Raw genomic sequence first — 17,380 nt, forward strand, 5'->3', positions numbered from 1 at the left:
ATGAAGTTGTAAAGCTGTTTGTTTCACTGCTTTAATGCTGGGGGCTGTTTCTTCAGTCAAAATGCAGAGTGGGGTGGTAGCAGAGGATTTGTTCTGATATGGGATAGCAAAATAACTGGGGGCAGAGGAAAGGATTGATATTTTTGGGCAGCCAATGGTGGGTCCAGCAAATCCTGTTTTCATTGAGTTCAGGATTTTTGGAAAGTTTGTGTTGGGGGATAAACACTAAGTGTTAGCCAGGAGATCATGAGTAAATAAGTAGGAAGATACAAAGGTGGATTAGAAAGCTGTTTTCAGAAAGAAACCTGTTTGAGTGCCGTGGCGGTCTGACAGGTCAATGGGCCGGGAGAGGCTGTAGGTCAGCACCTGACAGGGCCCCTTTTTCCTGGGAGCCTCCCACTCTGTCAGCTCCCTGTGTGCAGTCTGGGTCTTTATCTCTGCTTGGATTCGTGGAGGCGTGACGTTGTCTAGGCGAGGTTTTAAAAGGGGAAGGGACAACCCAATGAGGTCGTGACTGAAGTAGAACTGATATTAAGGCATCATTCTGGGTCAGGGTACGGAAAGGGGGGAAAAACCGCATAAGGATTTAGGGGTACAAGGTCTTGGAATACAATGATCTGTCCTCTCCATTGCTTATTTGTAATGTGGTGTTGCACAAAGCAAAGTTTCACCTGGGCTATTCCCTTGGAGAATTTTACGATTGCTCTGTGGCAAAATGTTAGGGAAGCCCAAATAAAATATTAGCTTAAAGCAAAGACAAGAGGCTGCTATGGATCCAAGCTCACTATTAGAAATATTGCTGAAATTCACCTCCCATAAAGCAGCGTCTAGAGCCCTGATACGGCAGTAATTCAGGAGAAGAGATTTATTGTTTGTTGTTATTGCTGTGTATGTTCTTTGTGCCAGCGTCTGAGCTTTGGGCAGCGCGTTGTGTGTTCAGTGGCAGCCTTCAGTTCTTTGTGTCAGTTCTCTGCTGTGTCCGCGCTGGGGAGCGTTCCCTGCAGCCGGGGCTCACAGAGCAGTTTGTATCCGCACAGGAGTCGTCAGGGCTCAGAATGAATCACTTCTTTTTTCGATCAGCGACTATAAAGCCTTCCCAAAGGAAGTGCAGGTCATGAGGCTGTTTCTCAGAAATGTGTGTGGTCGGAGGCATTTATTGTCATGCTGATTTATCAGAGATGTAACCAGATGATGATGTTGCCATTACTCCAAATCATTGAGCTCTTTTTTTTTATTTATATTGTGAAATTACTCCCAAACATATATCTGTTTATCCCATTGCTGCTTCTTAGTTTCAGCCTATCCCCAAAACAGAGACTGTAGAGGGGTAACTGCCTTATCCAGACAAATATTTAGAGACTGATCACAACATTGAAGGAAGGCGGTGCAGGTAGAAGATTTCTTCAGGCAGCTCCTCATGCTATAGCTGTGGGCTCAGAACTGCATTATGGCTGAGTAATGGGTTCTTCAAGCACATTATGTGCAAGCCAGGTAGATAGATGCTACTCATTAAAAAAGCAGGATATGAAATCATACCACAGTAGGCAGGCTGGGTGAGAAAAGAAGAAATGGCATCTGTCTGTGCTGACAAAACACCACTGAGCAGGTGCAGTGTTTTGGGAGAAAGTGACCCTGGCAAGGTTAGGTTGTGTGGTTGGGGTTTGGCATCTTAAATTAACAAATATTGTAATCACTGCTTCCTAGCTTTTCTCCTGGGAGAAATATCCCCAGTGTATCTCTGGTAGATCTCAGCATTTAAAGAAAATATTCATTGCCAGATAGGAGAATATCACCTTATATTGAATTTTACCAGTCTTCATCTCATTCTCATCAATGGCATTTTCCCACTGGAAAAGCACTTACTACAGTTTTCTTCCCATGTTAAAGAATAGCAGGATGAACCAATAACAAATGCCACTAATGATACTACACAGGCGATAAGGTGCTCTATGCCCCTATCTGTCTATCTGTGATAACATAGTGCCTTTTGTTTGGGATATGTTTTTTAATAGCATTTTAGGAAAAAGTGGCAGAGTGCAAAAAATTAGCCCCTTGAATTTAATCCTGAGGGCACATGGCTTGGTCCTCCAGTTCTTACCCAGCACAGAGTATTGCTGCACCGCTCACTTCTCTCATCCTCACTGCACCGGAGGTTCCCTCCTTGCATGTTCTGGTTTTGGACCAAGATCTTGACCATCATGGCATTGCTGTGACCCCGAGCAGATATCGTTGCGGCCATGGTCTCTGCTTTGCCAACAAGTGGGACTCATAGACATTTGTAGCATCACCTGTGATTTCTGAGAGTCCACCCACAAACTCATCTAATAGAGAGAAAATCATGACTGACCTGGTGTTGGATTAGTTTATCAATAGAACATTGTAAAACCAGGTAGTCCCAAAATCAAGGGTAGACATTAATGCCAATGGAAAACCATTGGTGAGAGTTGTTACAGCAGTTTCCTGATGGTGATGGGAGGCTCCTCTTGCTAAATCCCTGAACGAATAAACTCACTGCTAACACATGTTGCCCTTAAGAAGATGTTGTCATCCATCCAGTGTTTGGTTTTAGTAGAAATAAGTAAGGGAGCGGGACTAGATGGGATTTATCTCTGACACAGACACTCTCCATCTGGGTGGCTTTGGTCAAATCACTTCACTCCTCTCAAAGTATCCTGTGTGCCATGAGAGTAATTTGCTAAGGCTTGGTAGGATATTAGGATGTTGACTTTATGCCAGGGAAAGGTAGACAGAGGGGGGAGCCCAGGGGAACGGTGACTAATGAAGTCTTTGCTGGGCAGAAATAGCAGCTGGGAGATGGCGTTCGTAGCACTGCAGTGATGACACCATCATGGGAGCACGAGGAAGGGGAAAATCAGCTGGGACTTTGTGAGCTCTAGTAGAAAAGGGTTTGCCTTCCCAGTCAAAGGACTTAACAGTCATCATTAGACTGCGCAAGCGGGCTGTATTTTTGAACCTTGTGATGGTTGGGTTTTTTTCAACACTTAAAATACCATTTGAGAAGGCAAGGCTGGTTTTTTGCATTATGTTCAGGTTATGGTAAGAAGAAAAACAGCAAAAATTTTTATTCTTTTAGCTAGGCGAACAGGAGTCAAGAAAATACATGGGCGAATACACGCAGATGTGCTCAGCCTCACCTAGAGCCTTCCAGGAGTGCTTGCTGCTGTTTCATAGTTTCCTTCAGTCCCAGACATGATAGTTGTTAAAACTAATAAAAAACAAGCAGCAAAGTCGGGAGCGAAACCAGATGTTGGGAGTCAAGTGGACTTGGTGAAGGGGCTTTGGGGTTGGGTTTTCTTTTCTGTTGTTTTTTTCTTTTTGTTGTTGAGACTGGTTTTAATAAACAGCAAAGTAGCAGCAGCGCTGAAAGGCGTTTGTTTTCACATCGCCTGTGCAAACCCTCTGTTTTCACAGGGAAGCTGGAAATGAAAACTGAAGACGAGGTGGATTTTCTGAAAGATCGCCACGAGTGCGCAGCCCACGAGGAAGCGGTGAGTGCCACTTACGCGTTGTCACCTTGTCTTTTTCTGTGCTTTTTAAAGAACTGCTGCTGCAGCCGGCCACCTAACCTACTGGTTTCCTTTCTGTAGCCCTTGCAAAGCTGAGCGGTGTCTGTCACCATGACGTTGTAGTCTTGTAAAAACAGTGTGGGCTTTTTTAGACTGCGCCTTTTTCAGCCACTGGATTAAGCCACATTTGTCTCAGTCGGTGACACAGAGACTGGCCCAGAAGTTTCTCATGAGGCAGGATTGTACCAAGATTTATATATCATTTGATAGAAGTGATGCCCTGTAATGCACCTGGGGCTGGCAGTGCCTTTGAGGTCCCCACACGTGCGTGGTCCTGGCGTGTTGCTCCGTCCCCTCCCAGGCTTTGCCCCTCCAGGGAGTTTTTGGCAGAGGAACTGTGGCTGTGGTCAGTGTTGGTTTGTGCACAGACTCCAGGGTGTGGAGGCATTGCTGGCTGGGAGCTTTAGTGCCTTTGCTGAAAGAGAAATTAATAATGGGAAGATATACAGGGATCAGGTGTGGAGGGTACTCCCTGTGCTCCTCATGGCAGTGAAACAATATAAAAAGATCATGCTGGGGATCAGAAATGGGTTGATATTGTTTTCTGTTACTTGTGCTTTGCTGTATTTAAGGACTGTTTATGATTAGAAAAAAAAAAGTGATTATTAGGCTTGACTGGAACATAATTTTGGTTTAAAGTGCCCCTAACACGTACTCTGCTTTATCAGGAGCTGAGTTTTTTGTTCTTACCTTTCCTAGCTGGATTTGCATTTGCTCCTATATTTTATATATAATTTCTGATTCCTGAAAATGGAAGTGTTTTGTAAATTGCTTGCAGCCTGTGTTGGTGCACGTTGCTGCTGAGCAGCTGTGCTTGTTTGTTAATGTACCATTATGAAGCTGTTAAAAGAGAAAATATTGCGGAGATGAGTTAACGTTACAGGGTGGAGCACCACAAGACTTTGCTCATCCCACAGTAAGGCTCTTTAGGCAGCAGAAGAGTCTTGCCAAAGCTTGTAATAAAATCAGTTTTACTTTTTTTTTCTTTTTCTAACAAGTTAAAGCTTAATTTCTGTAGCTGTTTGCTCAGTGAGTTAGCCAGGGACTACAGCAAATAACTTTCCAAGCTAAAATTCTTGCTATCCAATAAGTAAGTCTTTCGTTGCTGGAATACGTGAGTGTAAAGACGCTGATTTTTTTTTTTTACTGACCCTTTATTAAAGGTAATTGTCATTACTAATACTTAGGTATCTGGTAGTAAAGTAAGATACATTTAGAAAATGCAACTTAGATTGCCTTTCCTTTTCAAACAGGGAAAAAAGAAAAGACACTTATTGAATTTGGCTTCCATTTTGCATGTTTTACAGGCATTTTGATTTTCTGTGTGTTTCCTTTCTTCTCCTCTTCCTCTGCCCCCACACCCTGTCAAACACCTCTTTAGAAATCTGGCTTTTCTGGTGCAGGAATGGGAGTGCCGGCGAATGGAAAGTTTGCTGCAGGACTGACAGGGTTTCCTGTTGCTAAGCTCAACAGAAACAAAATAACAACTGCACTATATTAAGGTCATTTAAAAAAAAAATCAGTGGAAGACTTATAAATAGAGCTTAATTCACACGTGTGGTTTGGGCAGGGTGGTGAAAGCCATCGGGAAATGTGCATCTCCTTCCTCCTCCTGTCTCTGCTTTATTTAGTGCTGACTTTTTTTGTAGCCAGAAGTCTCTGAGGTGCTCATTACCTTCTCATTACAGAGCCATTTTGTGGTTAGTTAAAGCTGTTTTGTGTTCTTGTTGCAAATAGAAATGTTGCTGCTCGCACCTGGTCAGGAGCTGCAGGTATTTCAGAAGTCTCACTGGTGCTGTCAGCAGCTTTGGACTTTGGGAACTGCGTTAACTCAGTTAAAACTCTTGTTTTATGGGTGAAGATGTACAAATTTATACATATACAATTATAAATATGCAATGTGGAAAGCTGCTTATATGCGCAGACTGTTAAAAAATACCTCAGTGTTTTGTGCACCTTCTTGTGTCGTGGAATCAGGCTGAGTAACAGTAAGCTTGAGCACACTGGAAGGGGAGAGATTCCTTCTCATGAATTGGTTTCTGGAGGCAGAGCTTTATCTGGATTTGTGATGCTGGTATTTCATCTATAAAATTGTATATGCTTTCCCCTGTAGTCGTTTCAGAAGTCTTTGCCTGAGAAAGGCTCTTGTGCGTGTCATGGAAAAGCTGCAGCTGAAAAGTGTTTAGGAAAATAGTGGTTTGTAGGGTTATAAGCACTGAAAAGAAAATAATGGAAAAATGTTTTTTCCAATTAAAATGGATTTTAAAAGTGTCTGTTTCTTAAATCTGCAGAATGTTTTCTCAGAAGTTGCATTTCTCAGCTATAGAAGCTCTGTACCCAGGATTTCCCAAGCTCCTTTCATGTTGGGTGGTGGGTGCTCATCACACCAGAGACTCCTCTGGTCCTTATCTTGCCGCTTTGTTTGGGGATCTTGAGTAGAGCTGGGGCAATAGCTTAATGTGATTATTAAAATTTGACTGTAGCATTTTTAAAATTGAATAACTTCAGATTCTTAACTAATGAGAAATCTGGTTTGGCTTCTTCATACTGCAGTACTCAAATAATTTAGGAATGGAGCCTGGTGGCTCCAGCAATACAAAAGCAAAGCAAAAGTTTGAAGGGAACTATACCCTGATATACCTCTCTTCTTGTGTGGATCCCAGAAATCAGTTATGATTCATTATTTGGTGAATCTTGGTCTTCATGTGGCAGGGTGGATAAGGCTGCACTGCTGGGTTCATCCGACGGCTTCGGTTGTCTAAGCCTGCGACGGACAAATGGTAGCAGGCTGACCCCAGAAACAGCGTTCACTGGGAAACAGCCTTCTCGTCGTGTTTATTAATTCCTTTAGTTAGTTCCTATTGAATTTGATGTGTCCTACCTTTACCACATGAATTAGTTTCTAAATGAATGTCTGTATTTTCAAAAGTCACAGCCTATCACATAAACATGCATTTCTGAATACCTTCACATAGAATGACGCTTGAAAAACATTTTCACTTTCATGTCTCTGTGGATCTGAGTGCTGCAGTAACGTGTGATACATCAGCAAGGTCGCTTTCTGGAGGAAAACTTGCGGTGTTCTCAGTCATGGGTTGGAAGATGGAGTATGTTTATAACAGGCTCAGGTGACATCGGGTTGGGAGGGGTTGCAGACATATGGGAGAACAGGGTCAGGGTTCAGAGTGACCTTAAGAAATGGGAGAGTGCATCCAGATAAGAGAGAAAGGCAGACACAGAGTGCTTCATTTGCAAGGAAGGGATCAGAATGCACATTTACTAAGTCAGGATTACAGAGCTGGAAGGGGATGGATAGAAAAAGAGTGAGGATTTTTAGTGGACCGTGAATGAATCATCAGTGAGAGGCTGTTGCGAAAGAGACAAATCTTGGTTTGGGTTCTGTTGAAGGAGCATCCTCTGAAAGGTGCACAAGGCGACTTACTCAAGTGTGGCACTGTGGAGGCATCATCAGTGTCACCAAATCTGGTTTTGAGTGTCCTGCTCCGAGGAGGACACAGGCGTACTGCTAAGTATCCAGAAGGAAGCAGTGAGAAGAGATTAAGAAATGTGAGAAGGCGTCAAAAGAATTAAGTTTATTCAGTGCAACAAAAAGGAAACTATTGTGCAATGTAGCAGTCTGCCAACATGTAATAGTGGTTATTAAAGCCCCAGATTTCCATGGCAGCTTAATTTACTGATTTGCTAATTTGCCAGGATGATTTAGGCTGGATGTTGAGAATACAGCCTGTTATCATGAAGCTGTCGCAAGACCACCTAGGGAGGCTAGGAGGCCTTCCCCGGGAGTTGTTACAGATAAGATGGATGATGCACTGTCAGGGCAGAGCCCTAGGTCTGTTGTTGCACATTGCTTTAGTTTTGTAGTCCCCCAGGTTTGTGCTTTGTCAAACAGGGAGAAGAGAAGGGAGCAGTTGATCAGTCTGTCGGGGTGTGTGAAGGAAGGGGACAGGGATGGGAGGACCAGAGGAGATGGAGGTGGGGAGAGGAGGTGGACTGGACTGGATGGAAGAGGGCTTGTGGAGAGGGGAGAGACCCACACGCAGCAATGAGATGAGTGTTGAGATGGTCAGTAGGTATGAAGGATCTGTCCTCTCCTCAACTCCATGTTTCACTTCCCTGGAGTCAGCAGATAAATGGAGAAAATTGTGGCCAAAATGTGCAGTGTCACCCCTCTCCAGTGGCTGGTCCATAGGAGGAGAGCCTGGTGCCAGTGCTGGTTGCTGGTCAAGTGAAGCAGTAGAATGATCCTTCATGGCTCAGAACTGCTGGACCTTATTGGTAGCCCAAGGCGGGAGGATCATTATAACAACAGGCTCCAATTTATTTTCTTAGGAAATGACTTCTTTAACGAACCGCTCACCCTGAGGACTTGCCAAAATTCAGGTTGCCTTTGTGCACTGAAGTCCATTTGCTCCGTATGCGTACCTGTGTACATGCTGTGGGATGGCGATTATCGATCCCTGTTTTCCAAAGGGCCTGCAGAACAGCATGGGAAGCTTCCCGACAGCATGGAAATTTCAGAGCAAGTGGCTGAAGTGTTAAAAACAAATCAGAGAGGGGTCCAGTGGTGAAAAGTGGAACCTTAACGGGCTGTGCCCTTGCCCTCCCTCTTTAAAATGACTTGTGTAACTCTCTCTTGGTAAATGTTGCCCTGTAACTAGAGTAAACACGGGAGAAAACAGTCATAAAGGAGCCTGCCCTAAGCCTGGCATCAGTCTGGAGGGTGACATACACATACCCACTGGGTCAGGGCTTTGGGCTGGTCTCCGTGAGGCCCTTTCTCACACCCACCAGCATCCTGTGTCTGCCCCGATGCTCAAAGCCAGGGCTCGAAAGGTCTAGGAGGAAATAGCATCAGACGGTCAACCTCGGAGTGAATTCATCGCTGTGCAAACAGCTCGCCCTGGGTTTAGCTGTCTGTTCTGTGCATTGCTGTGTCAGCCGGAGTCCACGGTTCATGCTGCAGGGAGTTGGAATAAGGAAAAGAAACAGAAATTCAAACCAGGCTGGGATTACTGTTTGGCCTTTACTATTACTCATGCTTTGAAATCTGTAGCGGGAAGGTGTTTATAGAACTATTGTGGCAGGGTTTTTTGTCCTACACTTAATTTCTCTGGGTGCTGCAGTTCCGATGCCTTTTTCTCCCAAGCGCTGCTAATCCTGGGCTCGAGGCAGTCATTTCCCAGCTCAGTCACAGGATTCACGGATGTTAGCGAGAGGAGCAGTAACGTGGATGCCAAGCCAAATTCCCGACTCAGCGCAAAGATGCTGCTCCCAGGTTTGGCTCGGTGCGAGCCTGCCAGGACGAGGCAGATGAAGGCGCCCGCGCCGCCCCCACGGCTTCCTGTGGCTGCAGGGCTTGTGCTAGCCCTCAGTGATCTGTAGACATGGTGAGTTACTTCTCCTCCCCTGTGCCTTCCCCTTCTGCCACTACAGGCCATGTTTTTTAGAGGAAAGATTGCTGCGTGTAGCCCAGATACTCTGGTTTTTTCATCATTTCCCAATTTCCTCTAATAAAACTTCTGGATTTGCCATCCTCCCAATATCAGCTGCAAAGGAAGTTTATCCCTCAGCTTTGTCACACTCATTTAAAAAGCATCAAGAGTTACCTGCAATTCTATTTCCCATCTTCGAGTACTGTTGCCTTGAAGGCAGAGCTGTGTATATATTCCTGCCATAATCTTGAGATGGATGCAGATTAAAGACAAGTGTTTAATAATTACAAATCTTCTGCAATGGTTACTTTTGGCTTGCTTCAGACAAAGGGATTCACTCGTACAAATTATTTAACATCAGCTTATTAAAGTAGCTTTTTGAGGCCTTTTTTAGGATCAGGACTCCATGATTTCACAAGTTTGTAAAACGCAGAGCTAAAGGTTTTCCAGTATAGAAAATCCTGGTTTTGGAGTTCTCTTCTCGTGGTTAGATACATTCATTTTTTATGCGGTCATGAAAGTATGGATCCATAAAATAATGTATATTTAAGACTGTTACTGTGGCAAAGTAATGCTGGCATTGAGTATTGTACCTTGGGAAGGAAAATGCTGTTTTTGAATGGCTCACTCTCCTGTTTCGTATGGATTCTTTTATTTGGGTTTAAAATCTCTTAAAGTTTTGTGGTGTAACTGTTGTATGGTAGACATGGTTACTGCACACTGAATTCCTGCTCTAAATACAGAGAAAATGAAGATCATAAGATGGAAGACCAAATGTGGACTTTCTGATAGAGACTGCATTATTATGACAAATGGATGCTTTGGTGTTTCGCATCACTGGGTTTTTATCTTTCTGAAGGAACGTGTCCAGTGCCATCCTGATATTTTGGAAGCTGAAGTTGGCACCCTACAATGTAAAGAAGCTGGCATTTACATTTTTCTGTAGACTTATTTTTTGCAGTTTGCTGCTAGTTACATTGCCTTAGAGGAGAACCTCCCTAGCCAAGAATTGCTAATATAAGAAATAGGTTTTTAATTATATTGCCGTGCATTTGTTCTGGGGTTGTATAAGTAGTCATGGACTTGTGCTTCAGTTCTTGTACCATCCTATACTAATTGCTATTGTGGCAGGGTTTTTTTCAGTCTAGTTTTTCAGGATTTGGGAAAGCTTTTGGGACAGTTTGTGCCAAATCCAGGAAGTCTCCTGGAAGTGAAGCTGCAGCGAGAAGTGAGACGGCAAGGGAGAAAGCCCCGGGTACCGCCGGGTCGTGGCTTCAGCAGCAACAGCTGCTGGTGGGCACTGCGGCTCCTCCTCCGCTGTAGCAGCACAAGGCCACATTCAAAAGTGAAGGGAGAACTGGGCAAAGCTTTCATTCTGGGTTTAGAGCAGTGTCTGCCATTTGGGGAGCTCTGGACAATAACCATACTCATGGGGAATGGCTTACTTCCAAATTTTACTCTGATGGAAGAGCCACAAATGAGATGTGGGATTTAGAAGGTGAAGTTCAACAGGTTGAGACTGTGGGAATGACAGTGAAAACTTTTAAGATGTGAAAACAGTTAATTCTGAGTAGTTTACTATAGGAATTAGCCCTCCATTGCTTCACGTATTTCCATCGGTACTGGATGTCCTATGAGTGATACACTGCAGCACTAAATAAACTGCTGAGCCGGTGCTAGAACTGCTGTGGGGTTACATTGCCTGGCCTGCGGGATACTGGAGGTTTGTGTGGACTTGGTGTTTGTGTGATACCTCCTGTCTTTACCATCCGCACTAAAGGATGAAACCTAGCAGTGCAATCTGAGAGCCCTCGGCAGGGACAGCTGTCTGAGAGATGAGCAGGACCCTTGGCCGCTGATGAATACCACCAGGCTCTAGTGGTACCCAGGCATGGATGGCATTTCGGACTTAATCTTCCAGCAAAGGATGAAAAGAGTGGTGTGAGTAAGAAGAAAAAAGTAAAGGGCAAAGGAGAGTGGGTTATTTTAGAGCTCGAGTGCAGATTAGAAAGAATACTCCTGAAACATTCCCATTCATGCGGTGTGAATCGTTAGGAAAATGCATTTGGCGTTTTACCCAGTTCTGTTAGAACTCTTTCCATGGAAACATGGAATCAAAATGCATTTAGCCTTGAGGTGGTCACATAGACTCACCTTTCTGTTACTGTTTTCAGTCTTCCCTCTCTCACCTTTTTTAGGTGGTCCCTCTCCCTTATTATACCGTTTTCATGCAAAGGTGCCAGATGTTTTCTCTCCAGCATCTCTGCTGTTACTGCCTGGTGTCATATGCACATCCTGGTGTGGCCCAGCTGCGTTGCGCAATGTTTCTGGGATCAAACTGCTGTTAAAACATCAGATGAGATAAAAGCCTGCATGATAACTAAATACTTGCCTTGCTTATCATTTGCCTGCATCCTTGCTCATCCTTGACTGCTCTCTGCTTTTCTCAGAGACATCTTTCCTGCTGCTTTTTGACTGGTCTGCACTGTACAGAGCAGTGGTATGGGGCAATTTGGCAGTGATGGAGAGGGCTTGAAGCCTCGGGACTGTGAAACAAGAATAGACGGTTAGTGTTGCAGCAGGTGATTAAAATACCTTAGTCTATACAGAAGGACTGAGCGATTTGGTATCTGAACATATGATATCTAAAATAAAAACCCTTGACTGGTATGAAAGGGTGTGGGTTTGGCTGGGCAGAAACAGCTGCAGGTCAGAATTTCACACCCAGGGGACAGCGATGCAGTGGTGTTGTGTTTGGCCGTGGTCAGCCATAGCTGTCCTTGCTGTCACGGTAGCAAATCCATCAAAACTTTCAAGGAAGGTAAACGTCTGAATATTGGTAGAAGACTTGTTTTAGTCATTGTTCACACCGAAGAAAAGGTGATGTCTCCAAATGCAGATCCTTTAAGAATTGTGGACAGTAACACCTTTTTTGTGGGGACTCCAGAGCAGGTAGGCTTAAGGGGTACGAGGAGAATTTCTTCTCACTGCCGCTTACCTCCTTCCTTTGTTGCTTTTACTCCTGTGGTCTGTGTTTTGGACTTCTGCTTTGGAATAACCCCAGCATGGAGGCTGTAACAAGACTGTGACAGTTTTGCAGTGGTTTAATAACGTGTACTTGATCAGCTGAACTGGAATTAGCGGATGGGAGCAAACTCTACACCAGGCTTTCTTTTGCATTTGGTCTCTTGCAGCTGACAAGGCTCTTCTCCTCCCACCTTCTCATTCTGTTTCACTTATGCATTAAATTTTTGCCTAAATAAGCAGGTATTTGGTGTAGCTAACTTTCTGATTTTGTCTTAAGTAGTGGTGAACTTGCTCCCTCTCTTCTTGCTTACTGTGTTTATCACCGTGGTGCCAGTGATGTACTTACTGAAAATGGAGGTGTAGCTGTGCCCAGGAGGCTAGTCCAAAAGATAGAGCCAATATTTCTGGGTTATCTTGTTTGCTTTCTCTTCTGTTTGTGTGGTTGGAGTCAGGAATTGCTGCTAGCCTGTGTTTAACCTGAGTTACGCTGCTCTCCTTTCAGATCTGCACAAGGACCAGTGCTTGGCTTATGGTTTTCTCAGCCTCATTAGACATTACTTCCCCCTAAAGACTTCGCCTTGATGTACATATACCTTGATAACGTTACAGCCATGATAATAGTAATTTCACCTCATTTATGCTCTTGGTTATTTGGGGACATATTCTTACCTGTGGGAAGTACAGCACCTTTATCAAATACTGCGTGCCTCCCTGTCCCGAAGCATTTCCACCTTCTCTACTGCAAACACCAATGCTGTGGTGCTGGGTCTGCGTATCTCATGCACCAACTGAGTACCTTCTGCCTTTTATACGCTGTCCTTCCAGCTGGGGAGATAAGAGGCAGGAACGTGAAGCCTCACCCTTGCTAACTGAGCCCTGGTACTGGGTCTGCTTAGCATCAAGTGACTTGTTTTTCTTCTGTCTGAGACTGTACTGACCTCCATAAATCACCAGAAGATCAGGATCCTGACTTGCTCGACACTGAACTCTTGCTTGGTTTCCTAACACAGCTGGACACATTAACTGCCTAAAAGTGGCTGGGAGGGATTTTCTTTCCAAAACGCACATATTCCAAGGTTGGAGGTGCAGTCCTCTGAAACACTGGTTTCGATCTGGGATCTTGTGCTTGGCAATGTAGAAATCTCTTCTGCCCCTCCAAAATATTACACTGCGGATCGTGCTGATTCTTACCAAAGGCATGGACAGGGGTGGGCTGTTGGAGTCTGCTGAGATTAAAGAAGTGTTTCTTGGTGTTTTGTTCCACTGTAATTTTGATTTTTAACTCACCGACCATAACCAGGTGAGGAAATGCATTGCCCATGAGGAGGTGGACAAGTCTTTACTTCAAATGCCTGCATGTGAGGGGTGAAAAGAAGAGCAGTAGTGTATCTATTTGAGCCTTTTAAAAGAGAAGGAGGGTTGCTTATGCCATTTCCAAATAATCCTACCTGCAGATGCCCCAACAGAGGTGTTGACTGTAAAGATTGGGGTCTCACAGTGTTACAAATGGAAGAGGAAAGAGATACCTTTGCTCCCCACTGAAATGGGTTTAGGGCATTTTGCAAAATCTAGTTTTAATTACATTTTGGGGAGGCGTGGAGAGAAACCTCTAAAGGCTTTTTTGTGCATAGCTGAGTATTTGGGGGACAGCATTCGATTTGCTTATCAAGACTTGTTTATTATTTGTGTTTGGGGAAGCTGAGGTTTACTTCGTATGTTGTAAACGATGCAAAAGGCACCCAGAAGAGTGTGGGTAAATCCTCTGCCTTTGTTATAAATCTGAGTATATAGACTAAATAAATAACTTCTTTCTGGGCTTAAAATCCTTACAGTGCACCAGACAACAAAAATTTGCGTCTTGGAGTAGCTCCTAGAATTCTTTAATGCTGAAATATCTCCTCTGCTTGCAAACCTGGGGCTCTCCTTCCTTTAGATAAACGGTTTCTGTTTAAACTGGCTTTTCTTGCCGCTGTTCTTTTGGGCAAAGTTTGGCACAGTTCAGTCAGTACCGACGGTGACACAAGGAGTACGTGGCAGGGAAATAAGGAGTTTTGAAGGTAAGATTAAACAAGTCCTCTCTGTTGAAAAGAGCAAGGGGGAGAAAACCAAATCTGTGCTCAGAGTATTGCCTTTCTCTGGCTCTCGACAGCTTGAGTATACACTAAAAAAATTATTTTTAGAGCACTTTAAAAGCTTTATAAATTGTTTTCCCCTCCTTCGAGAAAACAGACTTTATATAGAAATATATTGTTACAAGTAACTGCTGAATTAAATGTTTAAAAATAGGAAATTTTCATTGAGTTTGTTGGGGTTTTTTAGGTAAGCATTAGTCTCCCAAGAGAAGTACGTTCTGTTTTTATGCGTGCCTTATTACGAGCAATGGGTGCTCGCTCTCTGGAAAGCAGCGCTGTCTGGCACTTTGAATACCTTTTGGCAGGTTGGCTCCTAAAATAGGTGTGCGTTACCTTTTACGGAGGATGTCAACAGATGTCTGGGTCCCGGTGCTGGAATAGCAGGAGGAGAGGTGAGACAGACCTGGGGCTTCTTGTGGAGCACTGCTGGAAGTGGAATGGGGAGCCAGGGTTTCAGCTCCCTTGTGTGGGGCAGAAAGCAGCTGTAGCAGGGGTTATTTCAAGCCAAAATTTAGGTGAATGAGTTAGATAACACAGGTGTCCATTTGGAACTGTATTTCCTTTATTTCTTGTCTGAGCATAGTGAGCAAGACCAGACTTGGGGGACATTCAGACTGTATTTGTCCTCAGCCCCTAAGGCAGGGGAGGGAACGAGGCGCTGTCAGCAGCCGCTAAAGAGAGACCAAAGTCAGGAAAGGAGCCCAACTAATATTTTCTTCCAGTCTTACTGATTGACCTAGCCAAAAAAAGCATAAAATAACAACAGCTGTTGAAAAAAACCAAAAACCTCTAAATTGTGTGCCTGTACCGACAGATGTTTCCATAAGCCATTGATTTTTAGGTTGTCCCAGCTTAAATACAGTACGGGGGCGAAAAGGTTCAAAAGGGTGAAATATATCTAGGAGAGATTTCTTTGCTTAGGAGAACTTTATAAGCTGTCAGTGAAGCTGTAAACAAAGTTGCGCCAAAATATATAGCAGCTTTTAGTTTAAATTGTGTCTTTTTGCTTGTTACTGGCTGCGTGGGTTAACAAAGAAAATATTTTTCTTTCAATAGCTTTCAGATCTTTTGCTGGGTATTTTTTCTTATGCGTCTGCATTAAATAAGCCCATTTAACAAAACCTGATCCTCTTATAAACATGGAATAATGACAGTATCCCACATATGGTTTTCATTAATTTCTGCATGTTTTGAAGTTGTCTTTTTTTCTCTGAAAGGGTAACTTCAGAAACAGCAGAGATTAATGCTACGTAATAGCCAAAATGACTAGCTGAGCCGTCAGCAATTCTAACTTGGGATAGAAGGGGTTTCTGGTTAAATTATTTAACCATTGCATAACAAAAAGGGTGTTTTTTTCTATACAGAACGATGCTGCGTAATCCGTACTCCTCCCAGTTGCTGTTACTGGTTTGCTTTGATTGAACTGGCATCAGCTCTGCTGATTATCTGCAAGCTTGCTGGCTTCTGGGTCTTGTAAATGTTTTGGATTTTGGCCTCAAGAGAGAAGCTGCAGAACATTTCACCCTTTCTTCTAAAGAAAACAAAACCAACCTTCTCCTTATAGTCACTGGCCAGAAATTTTAGATGCTCCATTATCCTTCTCTGCAGCATGGGGACCTCTGCAGCTCCTGGGATAGCCCCAATCAGGAGGATAAGTCAGGGAGATTGCAAAGCTTCCAGATATGATAAATGTTGGTTTTTTGACATTTTTTGCATCATTTATCATTGTCCGTAGGCTTAAATGTGTTTGTTTATCTCTTGATTAGAGCTGTTAAATGTGTGGAAGTGCAGCAGCTGTGGCAGGTGGGGGATGAGAGAGGAGAGCACAAAACTCCTGTAGGTAAAGTTTTCCTAAACCACCTGCATTGACCCAAAATTCCCAGTGTTTGCAGGGACATTTCTTACATTTAACTGAGCGGAGAGAAATGGGAGCAGGGTTTGGATCCATTATTCCAGTTAGGAATTATCCCTGCAGGAAGAAATGTTCCTGTAAAGGGATCTTTGAAAAGCTGGTAGAGGAAATGTAGCATATGTTGGTTTATAACCTTAGGAATAAATATTTTATTATTTTTCTGGAGCAGTGTCAACAGTTGAGAAAATTCCTCACTAATGACGATGCTTCCACATATCTGGCTGCTAATTATACATATGGTTTGTGTCATGACATTCCTTGAGGAATATTTTCTGAAATTGGGCTAAAGAGGAAAACGTATTGAACTTGTATTGGTATAGCAGTCCTTAACGATGGCTTTGCAGACTCAGTGAATCCTTACCCTTGCATATATGTCTTTAGACCAGAGGGATAAAAGCAGGGTAAAAATCGGTAAAAACAGGTTTCTTCCACAGAGTCAACATTCTTTCCTGGGCTCTTGAGCTGTAAAGACACATTTGTTTAATATTCTTTACAGAGGACTACCAGGGAAACGGGTAAAACAGCGAGCAAAATGAATACTCACGTGGTCCTAGAGCAGACCTCCCAGGCAGGAGCTGCAATCCAAATGCCTCCTCTCAAAGTTTGCGTTGGATTTTATTTCAAGTTTCCAAATGCATGGAGAGAGGGCATGAAAATATTGGTTGGATGGGAGTGGAGGTAGGAGGGTGAGCTGGGGAGTCTGTTACTGCTGGGGAGAGGGGGGCTTGGCTGCGCTCAGAGCATCTCAGTTACTGCTGGGGTTTGAGATCCTCCTCCCCACAAAGCAAACAGAGAAATGGAAAGGGCAAAACAAATCCCACGGTGTTTTCAATCCCCTGCCTTCATTAGCAGCCAAGCAAAAAAATTACCTTGGAAATATGATGGGTGCCTTTCCCACCATTTCCCCTCCCAGATTTTCAAGCTCCAAGATGAAACAAGAGATAATGTTTTCCCTTTTGACAGAGTGCCCGGCCTGGACAATACTCTGGGTCGTGTGGGCCTCCCAAGGGCCGAGTCCTAGGGACTTCAATTAAAAAGGGAAAGAAGAAAAAAAGAGGGAAGCTGAATCATTTTCTGGCATGATTTATTCATTTGAATGACCCTTCTCTGTTTTTCAGTTAGATTACAGTGCCTGAAACTGGGGACATAAAAGAATGGTAAAAATTGAATAATTTCCTCAGTTCAAGATGTGTCATTTTTATATTGTCTATTAATTTTACTCGCTGATGCCATACGTCATTTTGTTGGGCTTTATCCGCCAATTCATCT

At 43.7% G+C, this 17,380-nt stretch overlaps 1 protein-coding gene across 1 annotated transcript in view; it reads left to right on the forward strand.

Moving 5' to 3' along the window:
* Nucleotides 1-17,380, forward strand: part of LOC104548246 (A-kinase anchor protein 13-like) — a gene marked incomplete at its 3' end in the record, with an annotated part of 87,088 nt that overhangs the window by 16,913 nt on the left and 52,795 nt on the right. Inside the window, exon 6 of the mRNA XM_010194216.1 lies at nucleotides 3,433-3,509. Within this exon, the coding sequence (XP_010192518.1) occupies nucleotides 3,433-3,509 (77 nt within the window). The remainder of the gene's footprint in view (nucleotides 1-3,432; nucleotides 3,510-17,380) is intronic.

The sequence above is a fragment of the Mesitornis unicolor genome, unplaced genomic scaffold, assembly GCF_000695765.1.
Source record: "Mesitornis unicolor isolate BGI_N332 unplaced genomic scaffold, ASM69576v1 scaffold211, whole genome shotgun sequence".
In the NCBI taxonomy this organism is placed as follows: domain Eukaryota; kingdom Metazoa; phylum Chordata; class Aves; order Mesitornithiformes; family Mesitornithidae; genus Mesitornis; species Mesitornis unicolor.